At 35.1% G+C, this 27885-nt stretch overlaps 1 protein-coding gene across 9 annotated transcripts in view; it reads right to left on the bottom strand.

The window, feature by feature from the left end:
- DYRK1A (dual specificity tyrosine phosphorylation regulated kinase 1A) overlaps window positions 1-27885 on the bottom strand; it is a 226068-nt gene that overhangs the window by 171862 nt on the left and 26321 nt on the right. For 7 of the 9 annotated variants that reach the window (XM_056797064.1, XM_056797061.1, XM_056797063.1 and 4 more), the window contains exon 2: window positions 2186-2259. The exons of the other annotated variants lie outside the window; for them this stretch is intronic. In XM_056797064.1, the coding sequence (XP_056653042.1) occupies window positions 2186-2189 (4 nt within the window). In that variant the 5' untranslated portion in view covers window positions 2190-2259. The remainder of the gene's footprint in view (window positions 1-2185; window positions 2260-27885) is intronic. 9 annotated transcript variants of the gene reach the window in all.

Raw genomic sequence — 27885 nt, forward strand, 5'->3', positions numbered from 1 at the left:
TTAGGGTATATGACAGTGGTGGAATTCTACTATGGTAGAAGAAATGATGAGAAAGATGGATTTCAGGAAAACCTGAAAAGACCTACATGAACTGATGGAAAGTGAGCAGAACCAGGAGAATATTGTACACGGTAACAGCAATATTGTATGACAAACAATTATGAGTACTTTAGCTATTTTTAGCAATATAGTGAACCAAGACAATCCACAACTATTCACAATGAAAAATGTCATCCACCCCCAGAGAAAGAACTGATAGTATTTGAATACAGACTGAAACATGCTTTTTTCATTTTCTTTATTTTTTTGTTTGAGTCCTCTTCTATAAAATGACTAATATAGGAAAACATCTTACTTTACTCTATTGCACATGTAAAATTGAAAATGAATTGCTTGCTGTCTCAAGGAGAGGGAAAGAGAAAAATGGAACAAAGGGGAAAATTTGTCTCAAAAAAAATTTTTTTAACAAAGTTAAATTTTGTTTTTAACATATAATTGGGGGGGGGGGTCCATATTTTTAACAAAAGAAAAAATCTACAGGCAAAGTCAAGCAAAAATACAGGTAAGAAATAAGCCCAACATAAACTTCTCAAAGAGTTTAAAGAGTTCTGAAACAAGCAAAAATGTAATTTTTTAAATCAGATGAGAGAGGAAAAGAATTAAGAAAAGAAATGAAAAATTTGCCCCAAAAAATCATGAAAAGAGAATGAACAAGTTGGTTAGAAAGTCACAAAAACATGCTGACAAAAATAACTGTTTAAAAATCAGAATTGGCTAAGCGAGGTAAAAGCAACCCCCCCCAAAAAACCTGAAAAAATAACCTCTTAAAAATCAGAACTTAGGAGGCAGCTGGATGGCTCAGTGGATTGAGAGTCAGGCCTAGAAATGGGATGTCCTAGGTTCAAATCTGGCCTCAGTTATTGATTCCAAGGCAGAAGATAAGGGTTTAAAAAAAAATTAGAACTGGAAAAGTGGAAGCTAATAACTTCATAAGACATTATGAAATAATAAAATGAAAATGAAATCCCACTTGTAAAACTTCTGTTAAAAAAAAGAAAGTGAAAATGAAAAGGCAGAAAAACAGAAGAAAATGTAAACTACTTCATATTTTAAAAACTAAACCAGGAATTACATTCTATTTAAAGAAATCATAAAGCAAAATTGCCAACTTTCTTAGAATAAGAAAGAATTCCCTCAGGTACCTCCAGAAAGAAATCCCAAAACCAAAACTCCTAGGAATATTATGGCCAAAATCCGAGGTCAAAGAGAAAATACAGCAGAATTAAAATGCCATGAAGACATAGTTATGGATTGTACAAGATTGGGAAATGTACAATATAATAGTCTGGAAGGCAACAGAGCCAAGATTATATCAAAAGATTACATCCAGCAAAGGTGAGTACAATCCTACAGAGAGGAAAATGGATATTTAATGAAATTGAGGACTTTCAAGTATTCCATAGCTGAATATCAAATTTGACATTCAAACACAAGAATGAGGAGAAGTATTAAAAAGTAAAAACATATGATAAATCATATCTGTTCATATTCCTATATTGAAAGATGATGTATGTAACCAACCACTAAGAACATTATCATTAGGGCAGTTAGAAAGAGTCTATATGGAGGGCATAAGCTTGAGACTACTATATTGGGATGATCTCAAAAGAATACAAGAGTGAGAAAGAGGGCTATACCAGGGAAGAGAAGGAAGGAGAATGAGGAAAATTATCTCACATAAAAGAGATGCTCGGGAAAGAGCACTTTTGGGGGGGGGGGAGGATTTTACAATGAAGGGGGAAATGGAGAAAGAGCAGGCAATACTTGAACTTCATTCCCACCTGAACTGATTTAAGGAAGGAAAAAGAGAGGAAGATGAAAAGAAAGCAAGGGAAAGAGGTGGTAGAGAGGGGGAGACAGAGACAGACAGGAAGAAAAATACATAGATGGGTATAAAAATTTGTATTATTCAAATGGGAAGAGGAATAAGTTAAAATAAAAGGAGGACAGTGTTGAAAAGGGAAAGGTAAATTAAGGGAGGCAATAATCAGGAACAAAACAGGCTTTTGAGGAGGGGACAGGGTTAAAAAAAGAGACATATAAAAAGTAAAAATAGAAGATAAGAAGATGAAAAGAAATACAAGTGTAACATTTTTAATAGGGAATGTCAATGGGATGAACTCACCCATAAAACAGAAGAGGAAATTGGAGTGGATTAGAAACCAGAATCCAACAATATGTTGTTTACAAGAGACACACCTGAAATAGAAAGATACTCAGAGTTAAAATAAGGTTCTGGAGCAGAATTTATCATGCTACACTGGAAGAAAAAAGGCAAGGTAGCAATCATAATCTCAGAAAAAGCAAAAAAGCCTATTTAAAAGACATCATAAGGGTCAATATGGCAGCCTAGTAGCAGCAAAAGCCAAAACCACTCTGACTATCCATCCTTCCATACAAATCTTTAAAAATACAGGAAACTGAATGAACACACACACACACACACACACACACACACACCAAAAAAGATGAACTCGTGGGACTCTCCCACCAAACACAATGTGAAAGGTAGCCAAAGAGATCCAATTTTCACAGGATAAAGTTCACACTGGGGTTCTGTGACTAGATTTAGGCTGACTTTAGGATGCCGGGAAGGAGGCTACCCCAGTAGAGAAGCACTTGAGACACACCCTTTGAGATCCTGGGCTCTGACAACAGCTGGCAGATAGGACCAGGGGTCCATCTGGCTGGGCACCTGTGGACCTCCATGACTGGCTACATTGAAGACTTAGCCTCAGGGCAGATTATCTCAACCAGTCTAATTCAGTAAACCAGCAAAGGAGAGAAAATCTGGCAAATTTACAGAAAAAGAAGGCAACTATCAAATACTTCCACAGGAAAAAAGAGCAAAGAGCAGGACCAATAGAGGATGACAGAACCCAAGGAACTACAAGCAAAACCTTTAAAAAAAAAAAAAGGAGGGGAGGATTGGGCTCGCTCTATCTGAAAGAACTTGAAAAGGAATTCAAAAGTCAAATAAGGCAGGTTGAAGAAAAATGGGGAAAAGAAAACATCAGCTTAAAAAGCAAAACTGGAAAATGAGGCATAAAAATCCAATAAAAAAAGAAGTGACATGAAAGGAAAAATGGACCAAATAGAAAACAAGGATCAAAAGGTCCTGGAAGAAATTCAGTCTTTAAAAAATTAGAATTGGGCAAATTTCTAGAAGCTAATAACTTCACAATATCAAGAAACAATAAAATAAAATCAAAAGAATGAAAAAATAGAAGAAAATAAGAAATATCACTTTGAAGAAGGAAAAAAAAACAACTGACCTCGAAAATAGATCGAGAGACAATATAAGAATTATTGAGCTACCTGAACGTCATGACTCCCCTCCCCAAAAAAGCGTAGACATCATATGACAAGAATCCAAGAAAACTGCCCTGATATTCTTGAACAAGAAAGCAAAAAATAAGAGATTGAAAGAATCCACAGATCACCTCCTACAATCAATCCCCAAATGACAATTCCTAGGAATGCTTTAGTCAAGTTCAAGAGCACCCAGACCAGGAAGAAAATACTTCAAGTAGCCAGAAAGAAACAATTCAGCTATCATGGAGTCTCAGTCAGGATTACACAGAATCTGGCAGCTTCCACAATGAAGAGCCAGAAGGCTTAGAAAATTATATTCCAGAAGGCAAGGGAACTGGGTTTTCAACCAATAATAACCTACCCAGCAAAACTATCTTTTTTTCAGGTGAAAATATGGTCATTTAATAAGAGATTTCCAAGCATTCCTGAAGAAAAGATCAAATTTAAACAGAAAATTTGATGTCCAAATACAAAGTTTAAGAAAAGCATAAAAAGGTAAATAAGGAAGAAAAAAAATTAAAGGGTTTCAACAAGGTCAAATTGTTTATATTCCTATATGGAAAGATGATATCTGTAACTGTTTAAAAATATCATTACTATAGTAGTTAGAAAAAATATACATAAAAGGTGTGATAGTAAGCTGTTTAGGATATGTCATATATACATATATAAATAAAACTAGAGATTAAAAAAGGATAATACTAAGAGAAATGAGAAGAGAGAAGTAAAATGGGGTAAATTATAATTACATAAAAAGGCATGGGAGATGAGGTGGGAGACTAATACAACATAAGGGAGGAAGAGGGCAGTGATGGATAATACTTAAACCCTACGCTCATTGAAATTGGCTCAGAGAGGGAAGAACTGCCAGATTCAATGGGTATAGAATCCTAACTTAACCTACAAAGAAGTAAAAGAGAAATAATAAACAAGGTGGTGTGGAGGGAAGTAATATAAGGGAGGGAAACTGATCAAAAAACCCTATGGAGAAGTAGAAGGGGAATAAGAAAGGAGGTGGTAGGAAGGGAAGTAATATATGGGAGGGACAAAGGAAGGGACTGATTAAAAGCAAAACATTGAAGGGGAAAGAGTAAAAGGAGAAAGGTCAGGATTAAAAGAAAAACGTTAATAAATATAAATATAAATGAATATAAATAGAATTAGCTCACCCATAAAATAGAAGCAGATAGCAGAATGGATTAAAAAACAAAATCCTACCATATGTTGTTTACAAGAAACACATCTGAGGCAGGTAGAGACACACAGGGTAAGGTAATAGGCTAGAGCAGAATCTATTGGGCTTCAACTGAGATAAAGAAGGCAGGAGTAATAGCAATGATCTCAGACAAAGCTAAAGCAAAAATAGATTTGATTAAAAGAGATAAGGAGGGTAATTACATCTTGATAAAATGTAGTATTGATGATGAAGAGATATCAGTATCAACATATATGCAGCGAACAATATAGCATCCAGATTTTTAAAGGAGAAACTAAGAGAGGACATCTGGGAAACTACATTTTGCAAAAAAACAGTACCACAGAAATTTGAGTGTCAATTCTGAATAAGTATGCACAACTTGGCAGCATAGTATACTGCACCCTGAGCCTTGCTTCAGGAAGACCTCAGTTCAAACCTGGCCTCGAACACTTAGAGCTGTAACCCTGGTTAAGTCTTAACTATGTTTCTCTCCACTCCAGGTTCCTTGCAAAGAAAACCACAAATGGTGTCACAAAGAGTCAAACATGGCTAAAGTCAACGAACAACCACAACTATACTAAATAGCATAGAATCCAAATTCTGGAAGGAAAAGTAAAATGAAATACAGAAATAGAAAAATTATATTAATAAATATTAACATAATATTATATCAATGGGTAATGGGCCTCACCTTACTACATTTATATATTGATAAAAGCTGAGAAGAAAGACTTTTATAAGTGTTAGATATCATAGACTTCTACAGAATCTTGAATGGGAATAGAAAGGAATGCATCTTTTTCTGTATGTATATTCAGCACCTTCACAAAAATCAACATTTATTAAGACAAAAATCTCACAAACTGCAGAAAAAGTGAAACAATAAATGGAATCTTTTCAAACCATTATGCAAAAAAATTACATTCCGTAAAGGAACTGAGACACAGATTAAAATTAATGTCATTCAAAATAATGACAACAATAACATACCAAAATTTGAGAGATGAAGCGAAAAGGGAAATTGTATATATCTAAACACATCATAAAAGAATAGATTAACAAAGAAAGAAAAAATACTTTTAAGTTTTCATTTACATAACAAAATAGAAATCTTAAAAATCAAAGAGAAATTAATACAACTGAAAGAAGAAAAAATAAATTTAACTAGTAATAAAACTAGAAGATAAAACAAGATAATCCACTGGCTAATTAGATTTATTTAAAAGAAGAAACCCTAATCATTTGTATAAAAAAATTTAAGAGAGTGACTACGCAACCAATGCATATGAAATTAAATTGTTAGGAGCTATTTTACCCAACTATATGCCAATATGAGTATCTAAATAAAATTGGTTAGTATTTACAAAACTAAAAATTGCCCAGATTAACTTAAGGAAAAAATTGAATGCTCAAATAACTCTATCTTAAAAAAAGAAATTGAACAAGCCATCAATGAACTCCCCAAGAAAAATCTCCAGGATCTGACAGACAAGTAAATTCTATGAAAGATTTCAAGAAAATTTAATTCTAAAATTACATAAGCTGCTTGAAAACGTAAGAAATCCTCCCAAAAGTCCTCATTTGACACAAATGTGGTTTTGAACAAAAACAGAGAAAGAAAGTCATAGACACTAATTCCCCTAATGAATGCTGATGCAAAAATTTTAAACAAAATGCTATCAAGAAGATTAACCAATGTATCACAAAGATTATACAATATGACCAGGCAGGATTTATATAAAAAATGTAGGGATGGCTCAATATTAGAAAAACTACAAGCAGAACTGACAGTATCAATAATAACAAAAAGAACAAAAACCATATGATTAATAAATATGAGCTAACATTTTTGACAAAACATAACTCATTTCTATTAAAAAGCACTAAAAATCCAACAAGAAGGTAAGGTGAGTAAGGAGACTCTCCAAGGCATTAGGGATAATCAGTGAAACTGCTTTGAGTCAAGAGATAAAACATCTTGGAGCAAGAAAACCAGTGTCACTGGATCTCTAAGGGTACAAGGCAAACATAAGAGTACTGGAAAGGTAGGAATAAAACAGGTTATAAAAGGTTTTAAAAAGCAAACAAATTTTATATTTGATCCTGAAAGTAATAATAGGTAGGTTATGCCCCTAGCCCTATCATGTTGGATTCCTCTATTAGAGCCATCAAGTAATTTTTGCAGCCTGACCTCAAAAGTTATGCCCATCTATGCCTTTACAGTCACTGAAAATGTTATAGAGTGCACATTATACTATAACAAAGCACAGATCAATACATGGATCTGTTAGATCAATAGCATAGAAAACACAAAATAGTAGCAAAATATTAAGTAGTTATAAGCAAAAAGTGTAGAGTATCCCAAATCATCCTATCTTAATAGATTAGAGAATGGAGAAAAACCTAAATGTAGCATTAAATCGTAAGTTCCTTGAGGAAAAAGACTGGCTTTTGTCTCTTTTTGTAATTCCAACACTTAGCCAAGTGCCTAGCCCATAAGAAGCTCCTAATACTGACTGAAATAGCTTTTTCTGTCCTGAATCTGTAGCAAGTACCTGTAGCAAGATCACCTTGGGCAAAGTCACTACAGCCTTTCTGATTTTCCTTATCAGCAAGAAACCCAATTTCTTGGTGATAGTGATGGATGATAGCTAGCATTTTTCTAATATTTTTAAGGTTTGCAAAGCAGTTTATACAGATGCTATTATTGTTTTCATTTAACAGTTGAGAAAATTGAGGCAAACAGTAAGCATTCTGAGGCAGGAATGGAATTCAATTCACTTTGCCTTATAGATGGTCTCAGAGCCTTTCCAGCTCCAAATTTTTTTCTGTGATCTTGAAGATAAACCCAATTACCCTATTAATATTATTAAGAGCTAACATTTGGAGAGCACTTTCAGGTTCATAAAAGATTTTTTATACATTTAAGTTGAGCTTCATAACTACCTTGTAAAGTAATAGAGGTTAACAACATTCCTGATTTTACGGATAAGGAATATTAATCTGAAAGGCTTAGTGACTTGCCTACATCCACACAGTAGGTAACTATGAAAGGTGGTAGCTGAGGTGTTCCTGACTCCAATTCTAGCATACTACATGCTATGCATCCTCTTCATTAGAAAATCGTCATTCCTTTTCAGGTCAGCAGGTTTATATTGGTTTGGACAACCCCGAGTCTTCAAATCCCTAAATTCTGAGCACAATCTCTTTACTGTGAAGATCAATTATGTTTGTAACTTTCAAGTATTCTATTAAAGAACCTACAGTTATTATCTAGTGCTAAAGCCCTACAGTAGAACTACTGAGAGATATTAAAATAGGAGGTAGAGCCAAGATGACAGTGATAGGAAACAACGCAGTGTGTTCCTCTCTCTAAATTCCTTCTAATAGCAGAACCAGGACAACATTGTACACAGAGACTGATACACTGTGGCACAATTGACTGTAATGGACTTCTCTACTGGTAGCAATGCAATGATCCAGGACAATTCTGAGGGACTTCTGAGAAATAATCAAAACATGTGATTGATCACGTGGTTCGATGGGGATGTTGACTTTAAATGATCACTCTTGCAAATATTGATAGTATGGGAAAAGGTTTAGATAAGATACATGAAAAACCTAGTAGAGTTGTTCATTGCCTCGGGGAGAGGAGGAAAGGGAAAGAACATGAATCATGTAACCACGGAAAAATATTCTAAATTCATTAAGTTTTTAATTTTATTTCCTTCTAATAGATCTAAAAAAGGCACTAGACCAAATCTCAATGGGTAAATTTGGTCATTCCAAAGCCCAGGAGGAAGCTACGCTCCAGAACAAAAGAAGATGATTTTGCTCAACCCCATACAACCCTAGATCCACAGTAGGAGCCTGATAGGAATAGGTGTCAACTGGCTACCTGGGAGCTTTGCTGCTCTCTAGCCAGTCCCAGGTCACAATTTCAGGCCGGAGTGAAAAGGAATCTATAGGTACAACCACAGTAGCATGCCCAAGTAGTAAAGCCCCGAGTAGTGAGAAAATTCAGAAGCTAGCAGCACTGATGATGTGCCTCAGACATCAGGGATAAAGCACCACATTCTTACTTCCAACTTCTAAAATAGCCTGCAGAGGAATAACCAGAGCAAGAATATCAGACCAAAGAGGAACTTTTGAGTTTCTCCAGTTGGCTGATAAACTCCAGCAGCAGTTTACTCTAGCTTAGATCCAAGGAATTTGGAGGATTCAGACTAAGGTGAGAAATAAAATTTTGTCCGGATCAGGACTCTTTGGGAATACTGAAAGTATGCAGAACCCTAATACCCCAAGAAAGCACCAGCCAGATCAGCCCAGACTTTCCCTTCACAAATGCTACAGAAACCAGCCAGACCTATTATTCAAAGTCAAGAGCAAACTGAAAGGATGAGGAAACAAAAAGAGAACCCCAGCAAAATGAACAAGGACCCTTATAATATCAAACACAAAAGACAATTACTAAATATCTATAAGAATTACCTCAGCGAAAAACACAGTTTGAGTACAAACTAAGCTGAATTCCTGGAAGAGATGAAGCAAGAGAATTTTTTTTAATTTTATACAAGGAATGAGAATATACATTTTTACAGGGAATTTAATTTTATACTTCAGGAAAAAAATGAAAAAAATGAGAGCTGTTAAAAAAATAATTGGAAAGAAAATTAATAGTTTGGTGCAAGAAGTACAAAACCTTGTCCAAGCAACAAACTCCCTGAAAATTCAAATAGATGAAAATATAAATTAGTGACTTCATATGAAATACAAATAAATATTCAAACAAATCAAAAAGCTGAAAAAATAAATGATAATGTAAGTATCTCATAGCAAAAACAACTGACGTGGAAAATAAATCAAAGAGAAAAATTTAAGAATCATTAGACTTTCTGAACACATGACAATATAAAGAACATATAGCCTATCTCAAGAAATACTAAGAGAAAACTGTCCAGATCTCTTAGAACCAGAAGGCAAAGTAGAACTATAAAGAATCCACCAGTCATCTTCTGACAGAAACCACAAAATAAAAACTCTCAGAAATAACAGACAAAATCCAAAGTTTTCAGGTCAAATAAAATATACGGCAAACCAAAAAGAATTCAAGGATAGGGTTAACATGGAAATTTATTTTGATTGATGTTACACATTTTTTTTCCTTGTGTTCTTGGGGAGAGGGACAATGAGAAGGCATTTCTTGGTTAATTAAAAACAAAGATGAAAGGAATTTCTGATGACTCATGATCGAACATTCTACCCACCTGCTAAGAGGTGACAGACTCAGAGCACAGACTGGTATGTTTTTAGATAGACATGGGCAATGAAAAATATTATTTTGCTCAACTGCACAAGTTTATAACAGAGGCATATTTTCTTACTTTTTCAGCTGGGAAGAGGGAAATGAAAAGAAAAGGTTGATCTTTATTTGGAAATAAAGTTTGCAATTTAAAGAAAATATAAATCAAAATTGTTTTAAGCCAACTGGCTACTTAATTTTCTAATTTTGATTTGTAAGTATATTCAAACCAGCTCCAACCCCACCTTCTCACTCTGGCTGTGACAATTAACTCACACAAACCATACTCTAGAAAGAACATTTTAGTTGCCAAACTCAGAAAAAACTACAAACCAAAAGGAGAAGTAGCATTGACACCAATTCCCAAAACTTGGTACATATAACCCTAATGCTGAGGCTATTCTTAGGACATTTTTCATAAACTTTCCAGATAAGTTCCTTTAGGGCAGAGATTAATTATCTTATTTGTCATTTTATCTCTTTCAATGCATGAAACAGCATAACTATAAATGACTGTCAATCTTTTATCCTTGAGCATGCTTTTACGTTTTAAAAACAGCTGAGCAATTAAAATGCACAAAAGAATAAGCATTGTCTCGGTTTAATACGGGAGTTCCAAATTTTCTGTATGTAATCTGATGAAGCTACTGACCCCTCTTAGAATAATGTTTTGAAATGCTTAAAATAAAATTCATGGGATTGCAAAGGAAATCAATTATATTGGAAAAGTTTTTAAAAATAGTTAAATATTTATTAAAATCTTGCTGATCCAGAAATTAAGATTATCTAGTTTAATATGTATAGCAAAGGAACAAATCTGGAGAAACATCATTGATGCAGTTAAATAAAAATTTTATTCAGGTTATGAAGTAGTCTAGACCTAAAATATATTATCGATGTCAACCAAGTCCCTGGCTAGAAACTACCAACAACTACTATATAGCTTTTAGTCTTAAAGATAAGTGTGCACAAACAAAGTAATTTGAGAAAAGAGGGGGGGAAAGAGAGAATTCAAAGGGGAGAGGTATAAGAGCAAAAACACTCAAAGAAGAAAGGGCACCTGACCTGAACTTTGAAGGAAGAGGTTTTCAAAGACTCAGGAATGAAAAGGAAGTGTATTTCAAGATGGTTATTTTGAACAAATAGAAAATTGGGTGATTTGCTATTCCCTAAACTCTAGTTAGATGGAATATAAAGTATGTGAGAAGAAAAGAAATGTGAAATAAGGTTTAAAAAGTAACTCGAATCAGATTGTGGAAGGCTCTGAGGAATCTTACAAGTTTATCCTAAAGAAAACAGGAAAGCTCTGTAAGATTGTCAGACCTATATCTCAGAAAGATTAGTTTTACAGTTATATCCAACTGATACAGTTAAAAATTTTAAGAGATAGTGTGTCAACAGTCTAAGTAAGAAGAGGATGAAATAAAATTGTGTTATTCTCAGGAGGAGCATCCATCTTATACCTCCAATTAAGAATGAAAGGTGGGGGCAGTTGGGTAGCTCAGTGGATTGAGAGCCAGGTCTAGAGAGAGGAGGTCCTGGGTTCAAATGTGGCCTCAGACACTTCCTAGCTGTGTAACCCTGGGCAAGTCACTTAACACCCATTGCCTATCCCTTACCATTCTTCTGCCTTCCCAGTACTGATTCGAAGACAGAAGGTAAGGGTTTAAAAAAAAAAACAGCAGTAGCAAGGGAAATGGTATTATCACTCAATCTGTCTCATTATCTCTTTCTATTTTTGAAACTTTAACCTTAACCTTATCTTAACCGTATCCCTCCCAAATAGAGGCTAGGGAAGAGCTCCTGCTATGCATCTTGCTGTTTTCTAATAGGGGTAGACTTAATGCCTAGATTGCAAGTCCTGGCCCCCAAACAAAGGGAGTTCTGGGTGTAGGAGGTTGTCACATCAGGAACCATATAATAAACCATGGGTTTCTGTACCCATGAATTTGCCCTATCCTAGGCACTTCACCTTTCTCATGAGAAAGAAGAAATAAACTTCTGTCCCTTCTATTCTCACTTTCAGACTCCAGGTTTGTAATTTGATTGGGTGGTCTGAAATAGAATGATGGCTACATATAAATGGAAAAGGGGACAGATATGAATTATTATGTAGCACAGTAAAGCAGGCCTGACACAAGCTGGCCTTTAAGTTCCTGAAATCATTCAAACAGATTTACTTCATCATAACTAACATACACTTGACTCAGAGAGAAATGATCCTCTTCATTCCTCGATGTTTGAATGGTTATTTCCCTTGGGCTGGCTTTTTTTTAAGTAACCAGAAACAGGGTTTGAGCCTCCAGAGCCAATCAACACTCAGAGAAAGTCTATCTTTTAGGAAAAGAACTAGACTAGCCAAGATGGCGAGGAAAGCTGATGAATAGTATTCATATTACATAATATTAGAATGTAACAAATTATCAGATGTGAATTTCAGTAATGAAGCACCTAGAATAAGTCCAAGAAGACTGAAAGGTTAGGACCTAAGAAACTAGGAGAAAACACATAAACCAGTTGTGAAATTTCCAGTTAGTTGATCTGAATGCTAATCTGATCGCTGAGAGTGAACTTTATTTATACTCCATTTGAAAAGCTCTTAAATTGGCTCTCAACTCTTAGATACAAATCCTAACTTAAATCCTTCCTGAAACAATTTAAATTAACTTGGATTTTTCTGGACTTTGTGGAAATATAGGATAATCAGATATTGAACACACACACAAAAGTCTTCAGCAAACAAAGGCTTTTAACTCGCCTTCCTACAAAAATGGCACTGGGGAAGGTGGTAGCAAGTCTACCTCTCTTATATACACCTTGGGAAATATTTTAAAAGCACTCCTCCACATGAAAAAAGAAATCAGTGAGTAAAAGAAGTTAAGTTCTCCCATTAGACCCAGAACTATACAAAAAGAAGCTGGCAGAGGTTAGGACTGGCATCATACCAGGGAGGCCAGCGCAAACTGTGGTTTAGGCTTGAAACCAGAAAGTACTTCTCAATCCTTAGAAAGGAGGGCTGCACAGCAGTCAGGTACTTGAAAACAGTAGGATCCCTAAATAAGAATGTTGCAGACGTTCATAAGCCGCAAAGAATTTCAGGAATAGGACCCGAAAACCAGAGCCCAGACAATGCCTTTCCAGAACAGAAACACAGAGCAAGGCACTATAGGTCCCTCTGAAGGGAGATAACAGTATGACAGAACCAATATCTTCCTCCCCCTCACCAGCCCTCAACTCCATGATGTTCCCAGTTTCCCTGATGGCTTCATTGAGTTTCTTCCCTCCAAGAAACCGAAAAGGCCCCATCTCCCCGATGCATCTTTTTTGGTCTAGAGGCAATGAAAATTAAATCTCTCAGACTTGATGGGTGCCTAAGACAATGGGAATCACCACATTATATAGGCCTGGTGACCAGGCATGTTTCTGTGAGTTTTGAGGTTGGTTGTTTTCTTTTTTTGGGGGGGGGAGGGTTGAAATTGCATTTTACCTAATGTTAAGTGACTTGGAGCACTTTATGACTGATAATAATTTTCAATTCTCTTGAGAATTGCTTATATCCTTTGACAATTGGGAGTGACTTTTGGTCATTTGGATTTATTTTAAATTCTGCTACTTTGCTGAAGTTAAGTTGCTTTAATAAATTTTGGATTTGGGTACCCTAACCATCATGTCATTTTCACAAATAATTTTGATTCCACTTTGCCGATTCTTATTCCCTTCATTTCTTTTTCTTGTTGTATTGCTTTAGCTAGCATTTCTATAACTAAGTTAAATAGTGGGGGTGATGTTGCATGCAACATCAAATTTTTTCCATATGTTGGCTAGTTTTGTTATGGGAGGGGGAAAGAAGGTATTCTCTTTTTTTTTTAGTCTTTGTTTTAAAGAGGCTAATATGGCGGGCAGCAGAAATATAGTGCCAAATATAGGTATTATAAAAATAAATGTAACACAAAGTTTGAAAACAAAGAAAAGATGTGTCCTTGGTCAGAAATATCAATCCAATTAAGTACTCCATATCTGCTGACGGTCGGGAAAAGAAGGCCAGTGCAAGGATATAGTAATTCCCAGGAATCTATTCAAAAGATTTCCTGGTCACATAAGCAAAACAAGATGAATAGACATTTTCTCTGACACTCTCCAACCTCACCCATGCAACTTCTAAAACTTCTGTAAAACCAAAATCTTAACAAATAAATCAGAAAAAGTAACTTCAGGCATTTCCAAAATCTAGGACAACCAGAGTCCAAAACATTTTTTTAAAAATGAAAAAAGAAAAAGTCTATGAACTTACACTCAATGAAGCTGACCTCACTAAAAACTCCTCCTTCACACATCCTCACTTCCATGTGCAAGCTTGCACAAGAAGACTGAAGGATTCAATAAAGGCTTACAATAAAAGGAAACCCTTTCCCCAGACTCTCTGCAATAACCTGGAACAGCCCTTCAAGAACAAAAGTCTGCCAGGGGGCAATATGCCAAAAGAGGAGAGGTAGGAGGGTGGTAACATTTTACTAAACATACAGTTGAAACTGCTTCTCACCACTCAAAAAAATCACTTGGGGCAAAGAGCCGCAGATCAAATAGCCTAGAGATACTTTTGAGATATAGCCTCCATGGAAACCACAATCAAAGGGGAAAGAGTCAAAAACCAGACAGTGGAAAAATCAGGAAAGAAACATGAAATTACTAAACATACGCAGATAAATCAACAAGATAAACAAAAACAGAAGGAAATGTGGCTAAATAATTCAAGTATCTATGATTAAATATTTCAAAACAAAGTGGTCCAACACCTGAGGAGGCAGAGGATCCAGTGGGATAAGAGAACATAGTTATTGCTGAGTGGTTCAAAAGAAAATTGCCAATTATGAGAACTTAATATATGATCTAGACAGCAAAAATAATGTGAAGATACTTATCAAGACAAATGCAGGAATTAGATGAACACAACTACAAAACACTTTCCACACAATTAAAACTAGATCTCAATAATTGGAAAACATTAATTGCTCATGGCAAGATGAGCTAATATAATAAAAATGACAATTCTACCCAAATTGATTTACTTATTTATTGCCATACCTATCAAACTACAAAGAAAATGTTTAATGAATTAACAAAAATCATAACACGGTTCATTTGGAAGAACAAAAGATCAAGAATATCAAGGGACATAATGAAAAAAAATGTGAAGGATGGGGGCCTAGCAGTACCAACTCTTAAGAAGTGGTCATCAAAACAATAAGGTACTAGTGAAGATACAGAAGGGAAGATCAATAGAATAGACTTGGGGTAAAAGTCCTCAGCAAGGTAGTACATGATAAACCCAAAGATCCCAACTTTGGGGATAAAAACCCACTATTTGACAAAAACTGCAAGGAAAATTGGAAAACAGTATGGAAGAGACTAGGATTAGATCAACATCTCACACCATATACCAAGCTAAATTCAGAATGGGTAAATGTTTTAAATATAAAGGAAACTATACGTAAATTAGGTGAATATAGAATAGTATACCTGTCAGATCTATGGGAAAGGAAAGAATTTAAGACCAAACAAGAGATAAAGAATATTGTAAAATGTAAAATGAATTATTTTTATTACATCAAATAGGTTTTGTACAAACAAAACCAATGCAACAGAAATTAGAAGGGAAGCAATAAATTGGGGAAAAAATTTATAACAAAAACCTCTGACAAAGGCCTAATTACTCAAATTTATAAAGAGCTAAATCAATTGTACAAAAAAATCAAGCCATTCCCCAATTAATGGGCAAGGGACATGAACAGGCAGTTCTCAGCCAAAGAAATCAAAACTATTAACAAGCACATGAAAAAGTGTTCTAAATCTCTTATAATTAGAGAGATGGAAATCAAAACAACTCTGAAGTACCACCTCACACCTAGCAATTGCCTAATATGATAGCAAAGGAAAGTAATCAATGCTGGAGGGGATGTGGCAAAATTGGGACACTAATGCATTGCTGGTGAAGTTGTGAACTGATCCAACCATTCTGGAAGGCAATTTGGAAGGGCGCTAAAAGACTGCCTGCCCTTTGATCCAGCCATAGCACTGCTGGGTTTGTACCCCAAAGAGATAATAAGGAAAAAGACTTGTACAAGAATATTCATAGTTGTGCTCTTTGTAGTGGCCAAAATAATTGTAAAATGAGGGGATGCCCTTCAATTGGGGAACAGCTAAACAAATTGTGGTATTTGTTGGTGATGGAATACTATTGTGCTCAAAGGAATGATGAACTGGAGGGATTCCATGTGAACTGGAACAACCTCCAGGAAGTGATGCAGAGTGAGAGGAGCAGAACCAGGAGAACGTTGTACACAGAGACAGATACACTGAGGTACAATCGAATGTTATGGACTTCTCTACTAGCAACAATGCAATGATTCAGGACAATTCTGAGGGACTTATGAGAAAAAATGCTATCCACATCCAGAAAAAGAACTGTGAGAGTAGAAACACAGAAGAAAAACATTTGCTTGATCACGTTTCAATGGTGATATGATTGGAGATGTAGATTATAAATGATCACTATTGAAAATATTAACAATATGAAAATAGGTCTTGATCAATGACACGTGTAAAACCCAGTGGAAATGCTCATTGGCTCTGGCAGGGGCAGAGGGGAGGGAGGATGGGGAAAGAACATGAAGCATGTAACCATGGGAAATAGTCTAAATTAATTAATTACATAAACTTTTTAAAAATTAAAAAATGTGAATAGAAAAATTGAGAATCTTCAATGGCAAATCTCACTAAAGAAACAAGAGAAAATAGTAAGATTGGGAATGCAAATAAAAAGAAATGAAGGATAATCTAGGAAAAAGCAAAAAATAGTAAAATTAAGAGGAAATATGCTCATTATGCATACAAAACATATTGATAGCAAAAATACAATAGAGACAATATCAGGATTAAAGGTCTCCCAAGAACACGAGACAAAAATACTTAATACCATGACAGAAATAATACAAGCAAAATTCCCCAAAACTTAACACAGAAAAGAAAATGAAATAAAAATTCAAATAATTCATAAATCACCTCCAGAAATAAACCTCAAGGTTTCAAATTCCAATATGGATAATGATAGAATTAATAATTAACAAGTTCTACAAGCAATATGAAGAACCTTGGATTACAAAGGAAAAGAAATTGAATAACAAATCTATTTGGGTGTAACAGGAAACAAGAGAGAAATGAAATAATATGCTCCAAAGAGCAATGGAGCTCAGGATGCAGCTACAATGACATGGCCTGTAAATTCAAGTTTAATCTCTTATGAAAAAAGATGGAAATTCAATAATGAAGAAATATTAGTAGAAAGAAAACAAGAGCTGATTGTTTGCTTTTTGATCACAAAAAAAAGGGGGAAGGTGGCGCAGACAGAGTGAATGAATGCAGGGGCCAAAGAGAACAACAACAGAGTATCTGATAGCAAAAAGACTGGTAATGAACTGCTTTTTTTTTTTTTAAACCCTTACCTTCTGTCTTGGAGCCAAGGTAGAAGAGTGGTATGGGCTAGGCAATGGGGGTCAAGTGACTTGCCCAAGGTCACACAGTTGGGAAGTGTCTGAGGCCAGATTTGAACCTGGGACCTCCCGTCTCTAGGCCTGACTCTCAATTCACTGAGACACCCAGCTCCCACCTGAACTGCTTTTTAAATGTATACAAGAAAAGGGCAGAAAATGTTATTTAGTAGAGGTAGGAGTGAAACAGCAGACCTAGAGTATTATGAGCCAAATCTGGTGATAAATCAATGGGTTTTTTGAAAACTACACCAGAGGAAACATGAAGAGGTTAGTGGAGGACAGAAAGAAATGTGTAATACGAAAGGATCAAATCATGAGTGGCTTACTGGGGGAGTATGTAAAGAAGGGGAAAACACTAAAAGGAGGATAAATGAAGGAAATATTGATTCAATCATGGGAAGAAGTGACTGATAAATGCTACTGGGTGAAAAGAGATGGGGACCTTACCTGTGTGACCTAGAGAATTTGGTGCTTGAAAAGTGTACTCAATCTACTTCAAGAAGAAAGGAGTGAAAAACAGAAACCAGCAAGAGTAGGAGAGCATCAACAAGGGAAAGAGAGATTTTGAGATAAAATGAGGAGAGGGGGGTTAAAACAAGGAAGATATAGATAAATCAATTGTGGGCTGCATTATAGGAAAGGGGATCCAACAAGGGCAGTGTCTGGTCTAGGACCTGCAATAATTGGCATTATTCTGGAAATGAGGCACAACAGAAAGGGGGAATCCTTAGGGCAACCCTACTAGGCAGAAACTATAAAGAGGAGAAAGCTTGAAATAGAGACATTGGAAGCTTTGATTGCATGATTTGTGTTTGCATTCTCTCTTTTTTAAATGAGAAACCAGAAAATTATAGGGATCAAGAATGAGGGCCTAAGAGTTGACAAAAAGCAAAGATAATGAAGACAGTGAGAAGTCATTTTTTGAAAAGAGGTACAAATGAAATTTTAAAAACTAATAAACAGAATTAGTTGAAGTAAGGAAAGAAAGAGAATGTTAACTGACTAAGAGGTAAAAAAGAAAGGGCAGGGTGGAATTATATAACCAGGAAAAAAAAGCAGAAGAGAAAAAGGAACTAATAAACAAAATCCTAAGTGAAAGGGATAACAAAAGGAATCAGAGGGAAGGGGAAGAGAATAAGTAAGAATAAGGTCAACAAGAAGAGGATTAAGCTAAAGTAACTGAAGAAAACATAGTACATTTTATAGAAGAAACTACTTTTAAAAAATATTAAGAGACAAAAAATATATGTATAAACTTAACTCTCATAATTTAAAATGCAAGGAAATTAAACGATCCAATAAAAAAAAAATTTAAGTGACAAAATAAAACCTTGCTATATGTTGCTTACAAACTTACATAAAATAAAACTGAGGAGATAGGGAAAATACTTGCTCTGTATCATGAATCAAACAATGCAGGTATTATATAACCTGACAAAGCAAAAACAAATATTAACATAACAAAAAAATAAACAAGGTAACTGTGTTATGGCAATAAGAAAGAATCAAAGAATCAAAACAATATTTGGTAAAGACCTATATGTGCTAGGCACCATACCAAGCACTGGGAATACAAAAAGGCAAAAAATAGTGTCCATTCTCAAGAGGCTTTACGTGTGTGTGTGTGTGTGTGTGTGTGTGTGTGTGTGTGTGTGTGTGTGTGTGTGTATAGGCATATATATATATATATATATATATAGGCATATATATATACAACCATAGACAACAAATCAATATTAGTGTAAACGAGTGGTGAAACATTAGCTGAGCTGCAAAAAGACAAACAGTAATGCAACTCTGTTAGGAAACTTCAATATCTATCAGTTTCCAAAAAAGTCTAACAGAAAGACAAACAAAAGGGGAAATATGGAATTGAACAAATTTCTGAAGAAACTACAGTTTAATGACAGAGCATCTTCTAATTGGAGCAGGAAAAAAAAAAGTTGCATATTTCTCTGCACTAGACATAACTTTTACAAAAATTGACCCCATATCCTAGGGAACCGAAATATTGCAAACAAATATAAAAAGGCATGTGAGAGATGAGATTCAGAAAAATGGTGAACTCTTCTCAATAAATCACTAAGGAGTTTGGGAGCCTTTCCATCAAAACAAGTTAAGTTTAAGTTGTTCCCAACCCAAGTCCATTTCAGATAGAACTGAAACAGTTCTTGTGTTGATTGGTTAAAAAGCTATAGGGCAGTGATGGCAAACCTATGGCACAGGTGCCAAAGATGGCACGCTAAGTGCTCTCTGTGGACACGTGGCCATACTCGCCCACACACACACTTCACTACTAGAAAGGCAGAGGGACTTGAGTGGAGCTACTCCCCTGCCCCTCTTCATTGTGCCTGATGACATTTTTTCACATCTCCCATTGCTCTGCTCAGCAGCCCAATGGGAATGCACAAGGCTAATGTGGGTGGCTCACAGGTGGCAGAACTGGAAGGAAACAGAATGCTCAGGCCACTACCTTCCCCTCTCTACACTAGCTGAGGACATGCCTCACCTCACTTTACCCACCCCACTGTAAGATTAAAATTAATGTTGAATACTTGAAGTATTATATTTTTAAAGTTTATTATCTGACAAAATAGAATCACATGACTAAGTTTTTCTATCTGTTCAAAATGCCCACTCCACCAAAGCTGCTGACAGGAAGCAAAAGAGGACTAGACATGGAACTCCACTCAATTTATATCCTGTGTACATCAGCATGTAATGACAGGAAGTGAGTAAAATGCTAGGAATCGTAGTTTTGCTGGGGATCCTAGTTTTTTAGGGTAACAGATTCTAATTACACACCTCCACCCAGCAGTCCAATGGGAGCACTTTGTCCCTCCCCTGTGAGGGGGATGAGGGAAGGTCATGCCCAGTACTCAGTGCAGGGAAGGAGTATGGCATTCAGTGGGGAGGGGCTATACTATGTCTCTAAAAGGTTCACCATCCCTGCTATTGTGAATCTTAAAACTACTCAGACTGTACTTTAGAAGATTTGATTAAGCTATTCCCCATTTTTAACAATGGAGGTGCTTGATCAGGAATGTACTGAGAACTTTTAAAATAACTCCACCCTACTCAGACAGTGCCTTAGGGGAAGATAAAGTTGCAAACTCCTGATTAAACAATGAAAAGTCCCTAACTCATACTTATAGTAAAGCTAGAACCTTAAGCTAGGTCTATCTTTAGCTCTAATACAAAAAGGGTGCCAAGTACCTATAAATGTTAAATTAATCACTAAAAGGTCAAGCAACTTACAAAAGGCAAGCTTAACAAAAGAGGTGTGAAGTACTCAGAGGATTTAATCTAACCAGAGATGGTGAGAACAAAAGAAGATGAGAACTAAAAATGGGCAGTCCTGGGGAAAAGTGTCTACTGTGATTGGTAGATGTGAAAATTTAGGGGAGGTGACATAAGAGAAAATTTCTTTAAAAGGAAGGGGATTATTGAGTTGTAGTCGGTTAGAGTTTGGATTGGAAGAAAGCTTGGGGGTTAGTTGGAGTTTGGAGGACTGGAGCTTGCTTGAAGACAATCTTGTGGTGAGTGATAAGACTGACTCACTCTCCCTTAGGCTCAGGCCTAGGCCAAATGGCCTAGGCCCTTTTCTACTACTTGGCTATTCTCTCTCTACCCTTCCCTTAATTCCTTCATTTATATTAATTAAAATCTCCATAAATCCCAGCTGACTTGGGTATTTTTCATATTTTGGGAATTTCCCATGGTGACCACTTATTTTGGATTTTAGGTCAAACACTAAAAATTATCTTTACCAGTTTGGCCAAAACCTTTAGAGTTTGGCATTTACAGATTTTTAACATTTACAGTTTTGGCAACCACGTTTTTGCGGTTACACTATAAGTTATGTAGATAACTGAGACTGAATCAGTTCTTGTGTTGATTGGTTAAAAATCACTTAAATAATTAGGATAATTGGTTTAGCTAGCTTCTGAGAAAAAAGTGTAATTCTCATGTCAATGGTGAATGAGAAAAATGACCAACTTCAGGGACTAGGCGAAAAGAAGGTTGCCTGCTCCAATACTTTGGATTTGCAAATTGCTGGCTATTATAATACTTGTATCGGATGTCCCGAGTACCCAATCGTGTGAGGATGAAATAAAAAAGCCTTTGACACACTGACTGGGAGTTCAAGATTCTTTTAAGGAGGTAGTCATTCCTCTCAGGTAGAAGAGTCATTCCTCTCAGGTAGAATAAATTAACACAATAGAACCTCATTTTACATGAACTCAACACACAGTCAAAAAATAATCCAAAAAAATTTTTTAAGTAAAATAGAAGACTTTAATCACGTTATTTTTCAAAGCAGTATAAAGTCTACATTCTCACAGAGAGGCATTAGTGTGAGTCATTACACTGTTTTGGACTAATTATTAGTTCCCACATCAGTCTTTGGAGTTTTCTCTTGTAACAAGTTTCATCTACTTCAGAACAGTGCTTCTCTTTTTTTCATTAACACTATTTGGTTACTAATAATAGCCCCAAAGTATAGGAGTAGTGATGCTGGTAGCTTTGAAAAGCCTAAGAAATAAGGTAAAGTGTCTAAGTAGATTCATATAAAGAAATACTTATTAAATAATGGGTTTACTAATATTTGTAGTTTTCAAATTACACAAGGGATCTTGGAATATAATACGGTTGTGCTATACATCCTTCATTGGCTATAACAATAAAGAATTAAATAATAGGTTCAGGAATCAAGAATACAGACCTAAAATAGAGACAATGAAATCCTAAATAATGAATGGGTCAAAGAACAAATCATAAAACAATAATTGTAAATAATACATGAGAAAATGATAATACAACATCTCAAAATTTCTGGGACTCAGCTAAGGCTGTCCTAAGGGGGGAAATTATCTCCTCACAAACACACATCAACAAAATAGAAAAAAGGAGGATGTACTGATTATTCACTTTTAAGGAATTAGAAAGCCAACAAATAAAACTAAAATATGATAAAAAAAAATTAAGAGAGGAAATGGAAAAATTAGAATAAAAAGCCAACAGAAATAATAAATTAAGCTAAAAGCTGGTTTTTTGAAAAGATAAAAATTATAAACATTTAGCTTATCTGATTAAAGAGAACAGAAAATTAAATCAACAAAATAGCAAATTAACAAAGTCGAATCACAACAAAACCAGAATCAAAATAAACAGGACATATTATGCCAAATTATTTGCTAACAAAACTGAGAACTAAGAAGAAAGAGGAATAGTTTCAAAAATATAAAACACTCAAACTATCAGAAGGCTAGATAAAGGTTTTAAAAAGGAACAATCAAAAACTAAAACTCAATCTTGATGTATTCACAGTTTTCTAGAATTCTAATTCTATTCAACTTGGAAAGAATATTCAGTACTGATACATCACAAATCATTCTCAAAAACTGAGAATGAAAACACACTACACGAATAATTTTATTAGACAAAAATAGTTTTAATACTCAAACCTGAGAAAAATAAAACATAAAATAGAAACTATAGGTAGATAAATATTAATTCAAATATTTAAACAAAAACCTATCAAACAGACTATTGCACTTTATACAAGAAGTTTTTCATTCTGACATAGATTTTTACCAAGGGTGAAAGATGGTTCAAACTCTAGGAAATCAGGAGTGGAGCCAAGATGGAGAAGTAGCTAGGGCGGCAGCTCCATTTCACCAAGAAAATCCTCTCCAACCAAGATTAAAATATCACCACAAAATAAATACTGGAGTGAAAGAACCAACAAGGAGATAGAGTGAAATAACTTTCAAGAAAAGAAAAACCTAAAAGGTAGGCAGAGAATATCTGAGGAACTGAGATGAGAGGGGAGCAGAGCCAACAAAAAAAACTGTGGCAAGGAGTGAAGAGCAAGCCAAGAGCAAACCTCAATGTAACCCCCCCTCACCCCAAATCTGCTGTCACAAGTTCCAAACTTAAACCCAAACTAATATTCAGACCCTGAGAGTCTGCCTGGACAAAATAGTGGTCCAAGCCAACTCACACCCCTTGAAATTTCAAACCTGTGGAGAAGTCCAGAATCCCAGCCTGGGCTTGGGATGCGGACACAGTTCTCAGGGGGAGCCCCCCCCCCCAGATCTTTTTGCCCAAAACTAAGGGCAGAATTCCAGGACAGGACAATCAAGGGTGTGCCTGACTGAATCAAGAACACAGTGAAGCCAAAAACCATGAGCCTAAGCCTGGGGCTAGAATTTGATCAGCACCTGTCCTGATCAAGTTCAGACTGAGATCAAAAGCTTACATCCAAGCCTGAGGAAAGTCTTTAATCTATCAGTATCTCAAGGGTCAACTGAATCAGCATGGGGAGGGGGCTCTCAGGAGATCTCAGCCCTCAGACCATCTGGTAAACTAGTAACAGTCCAGAAAATAAGCTGAAAACAGCATCAAGGAAGGACTGAAGTTTAAGAGGGTACCTGAACTTCCCAGAAAACAGAAACTACCTATAATTAGATAGGAAAACAAACCAAATAACCAAAAGAAGCACTTAACTCTATAATAATTTTTATGGAGACAAAGAACAAGGTACAGACAGAAGGGGACAGCTTAAGCAAAGGAAATACATGCAAAATCAAAAAGAAAAACATGGATTCAACACAGATTCTGGAAGAGCTCAAAAAAGACTTCAAAAGCCAATTAAGAGAGGCAGAGTAAAAGTGGGAAAGAGAAACAAACACTAGCATAATAAACCATATTAAAAATACACGTATGTATTAAAAATATACATAAAAATACATATTAAAAATATTAAAGCCACATGATCATCTCAATAGATGAACAGTCTTTGTCAAAGTATGATATTCTTATGCTTAAAAGCCCCACAAAATTAAAGGAATAGAGAGATCGTTTTTTAATATCATCTATCAATTATCACATGCAATGAAAATAAACAAGAATGTTTTCCAGTTCAAAAAGGAGTAAAGTTAGGATGCCAAATCTCCCTATTATTTTATATACTTCTAGAAATGCTAGTAACAGCAATGACAAAAGAAATTAAAGGCATAAAGATAATAAAGAGGTGATAAAACTATTCCTTTTTGCTTATACGATGGTTTATTTGAAAAATCCTAGGCAATCAATAAAGATTGAGAAAATAGCTTTAGCAAATTTAAAGTCTACAAAATAAATCCTCAAAAATCAATGGCATTCAGGGAAGCCCAGAGAAGGGAGGTCCTGGATTAAAATTTAGTCTCAGACACTACACCTGGCAGTGTGACCCTAAGCAAGTCACTTCAACCCCACTGCCTAATCCTTACCACTCTCCTGTCTTAGAACCAATACTAGGGGTTGGTTTTTTTAATGGTTTTTCAAAATAACAAAATCCAACAATAATAGAAAGAGAATGTACAAAATATCTGTGAAATCAACCTACCAAAGCACACAAAAGATTTATATAAATTAAATTAGAAAATGAGTCTTTAAAAAATAAACAACTTTAAATAGCTGGAATAATATTCAGTGCTCATGTATAGACCGTATCAGTATGATAAAAATGGCAATCCTGCCAAAACTAATTTATACTTTAAAGTCATAGCAATCAAATTATCATAGTGATATAGCACTTAATGAAATAATAAAATTGACTTGGGAAAACAAAAGATCTAAAATATCAAGGGAAATAATGAAAAGAAATAGGAACGAAGGGGGAATAGCACTTTTAGATTTCTAATTATATGACAAAGCAATAGTTATTGAAACCATCTGGTACCAGTTTTTTTTTTTTTAAGTCTAGAGAAAAGAGAACAATACACAATAGAAATCATAATCCAGTGCTTGACAAAGCAGAAAATATAAATTACCTTGTAAAATATTCATCTAATAAAAACAACTGGGAAAACTGGAAAGTGCTCTGGCTGAAATTAGGATTAGATCAACATCTTCTATCATGGTCCACAATTTCTTAATGGACGCACATTTTTTTATCTTTTTTAACATTAAGAATCATACTATTAAGAAATTAAAATAAATAGATCATATACCTCCCATAGCTGTGGGTAAGAGATGTATCCTTACCCAAAGAAGAGATAGAGGCAAAAGATAAAAAATAGGTAATTTTCATTACTTTAAGCCAAAAATCTTCTGTACAAATTAATATACCTAGGATAAATAAAAAAGTAGTTGAATAGGGGCAAAGGAAGGGGAGGGAGAATTGTATCAAATTTCTTTGATAAGGTTTTACTTATCCAAAAGATGAGAATTCAAAGGATATGAATAGTTCTCAAAAGAATAACTGCAAAGTATTCACAATCACAGAAAAGAAGTTTCTAAATCACTAATAAGATTAGTGCCCCAAAAAATTGAAGTTCCGTCGCACACAGCAAATCAGCTAAGAGGAAGAAAAAAAATTTGGAAATTGTCAACATTGGAGAGATTGTGGAATGATACACATACCAAACCACTATTGAGAGAGCTGTGAAATGGTACAACCATTTTGGAAAGCATTTGGAATTATGCAAATAAAGTGCCATATCTATACCCTCTGAATTAGACTCCGCTGTTCCTGGGCTTATTATACCCCCAAAGAAGACACTGATAAAAAAGTCACATTACTACAAAATATTCATAGCAGCCCTTTTTTTACATCTGAGAATAGGATACAAATAATGCCCATCAATTAGGAAATGGCTAAACAAACTATGTTCCATCAATGTAACAGAATTACTGTTCTGTAAGAAATGTGAAAAATACAGAAAAACATGAAAAGACTTACATGAAATGATGCAAAGTGAAGTAAGCAGAGCCAAGAAAACAATATACACAGTAACTACAGCAATGTATATAGAAAGAACTACAAACTCCAAAATCAAAATTAAATATTACATCAAAGACCTAAGAGAACTAGAATGAAGAGATATGACAAGATACTCTCAACCCATTTATCATGGAGGTACAAGATCCTTAGGTGTTACACATAGCACATTTTGAGATTTTTTTTTCAATGTACAAATCAATTATGGTGATATTTTTTCTTCTTTAATAATCAATGATGACATAAAAAAGATCAATAAAATCTTCTTTGCAAAAAATTAAGATATCTATTCAAAAATGTTGATAGTATGATGTTATAAATTATGTAAACTAGAGATTTTAATTCAACCCCATAAATCATTGAAATTTGACAGGTTTTTACTTTCAACTTAACTATGGTTTTGGAGTACATAATTTACTCAAAATGGAGTAAAAAAGTCAGTGAAGTAGGTCTGATTGCTAATAAAAGAATATACTCATATGAATAACTAAGTATTATGGAGCACTTTGGGGTAAAGATCAAAAGAGGAAGAAAAATTAGAGACATGGGTTATACAATGTATGATATAGGAATTAGAAACTTCCACTATCTAGACTTCCACTACAAATCCCCTTCTAAAAGCAAAGTAGCTGGTCACTGCCAATAGTGTCCTTATAATAGTTCAAAAAGCACAAGTAAACAATGCAAATTAAAACAACCTAGAGCTATCATATCACCTCATACCCAAGTTAATAAAGGCAGTATAAATGTTAACTGGTAACAGTTGAGAAGCTATATAGGATGATAGGCCATGTCCATCTGGGAATAGTCTGAAGAAAAATACAATGGGTAGCACTAGGCTTGAGTCCTGGAGGAAATTAGGGATTTCAAAAGCCATAATTGAGAAGAAAGGACTTTTCAAGCAAGAAAGACTGACAAGGCACCAAGACAAGAGATATAATGCTAACTTTGTGGATCAAATAGTAAACCAGGTTAGGCAAAGTAAACATAGTATAAATGGGAGCAATAAGTCTAAAAAAGCACTTCTTGAAGGCAAGACACAAATTTTGTTTTTCCTCTATATCTCCAGCACAATAAACCTTGCACACAACAGGTATATAACAAATCTGTGTTGAATTGAACCTGGTCTCTTCTCAAAATCATCTATAAATTCCCCCCTACTCACAGACACACTTTCCAAATGGCACTCATTCTAAAAAAAGGGAATTCTCTAGTTTTACCTCTTAACACAGAGAATTTGTAACTACAATCATCCCTCTATAGTGACAAGCATTGCGGCACAGACCCCTACAAATATGAAAAACTATAAAAATCAATCTAGGCCCCACTCTAAACTTTTATTTTTAATAATTCCGATCATACTTACTTAATATACAAAACAAGTACAATGACATGCAGCCATAAAAAAGTTGCAGTTTCTACATCAGAAGAGATTAGAATCTTACACTATGCAGCTAATGGTGTAGCTAAAGCAAATGCTTCACAGATTACCTTCACTGAAAAAGAAAGTGAAAGCTCCAACCACACTAGGGGGAGATGTGAGGGGGTGGGAATCCCATGGCTGAACCTGGATGGTAGAAAGACAAAGAGGTGGAGTGATCTGCGAGTAAAATGGCCTGCCCTGGGAGATGATGAAGATGCCCCCACCCCACCCCACCCCAACTCAAGTAAAGATGACTTCAAGTAAAGGCAG

The sequence above is a fragment of the Monodelphis domestica genome, chromosome 4 (genome assembly GCF_027887165.1).
Source record: "Monodelphis domestica isolate mMonDom1 chromosome 4, mMonDom1.pri, whole genome shotgun sequence".
NCBI classification, from domain to species: domain Eukaryota; kingdom Metazoa; phylum Chordata; class Mammalia; order Didelphimorphia; family Didelphidae; genus Monodelphis; species Monodelphis domestica.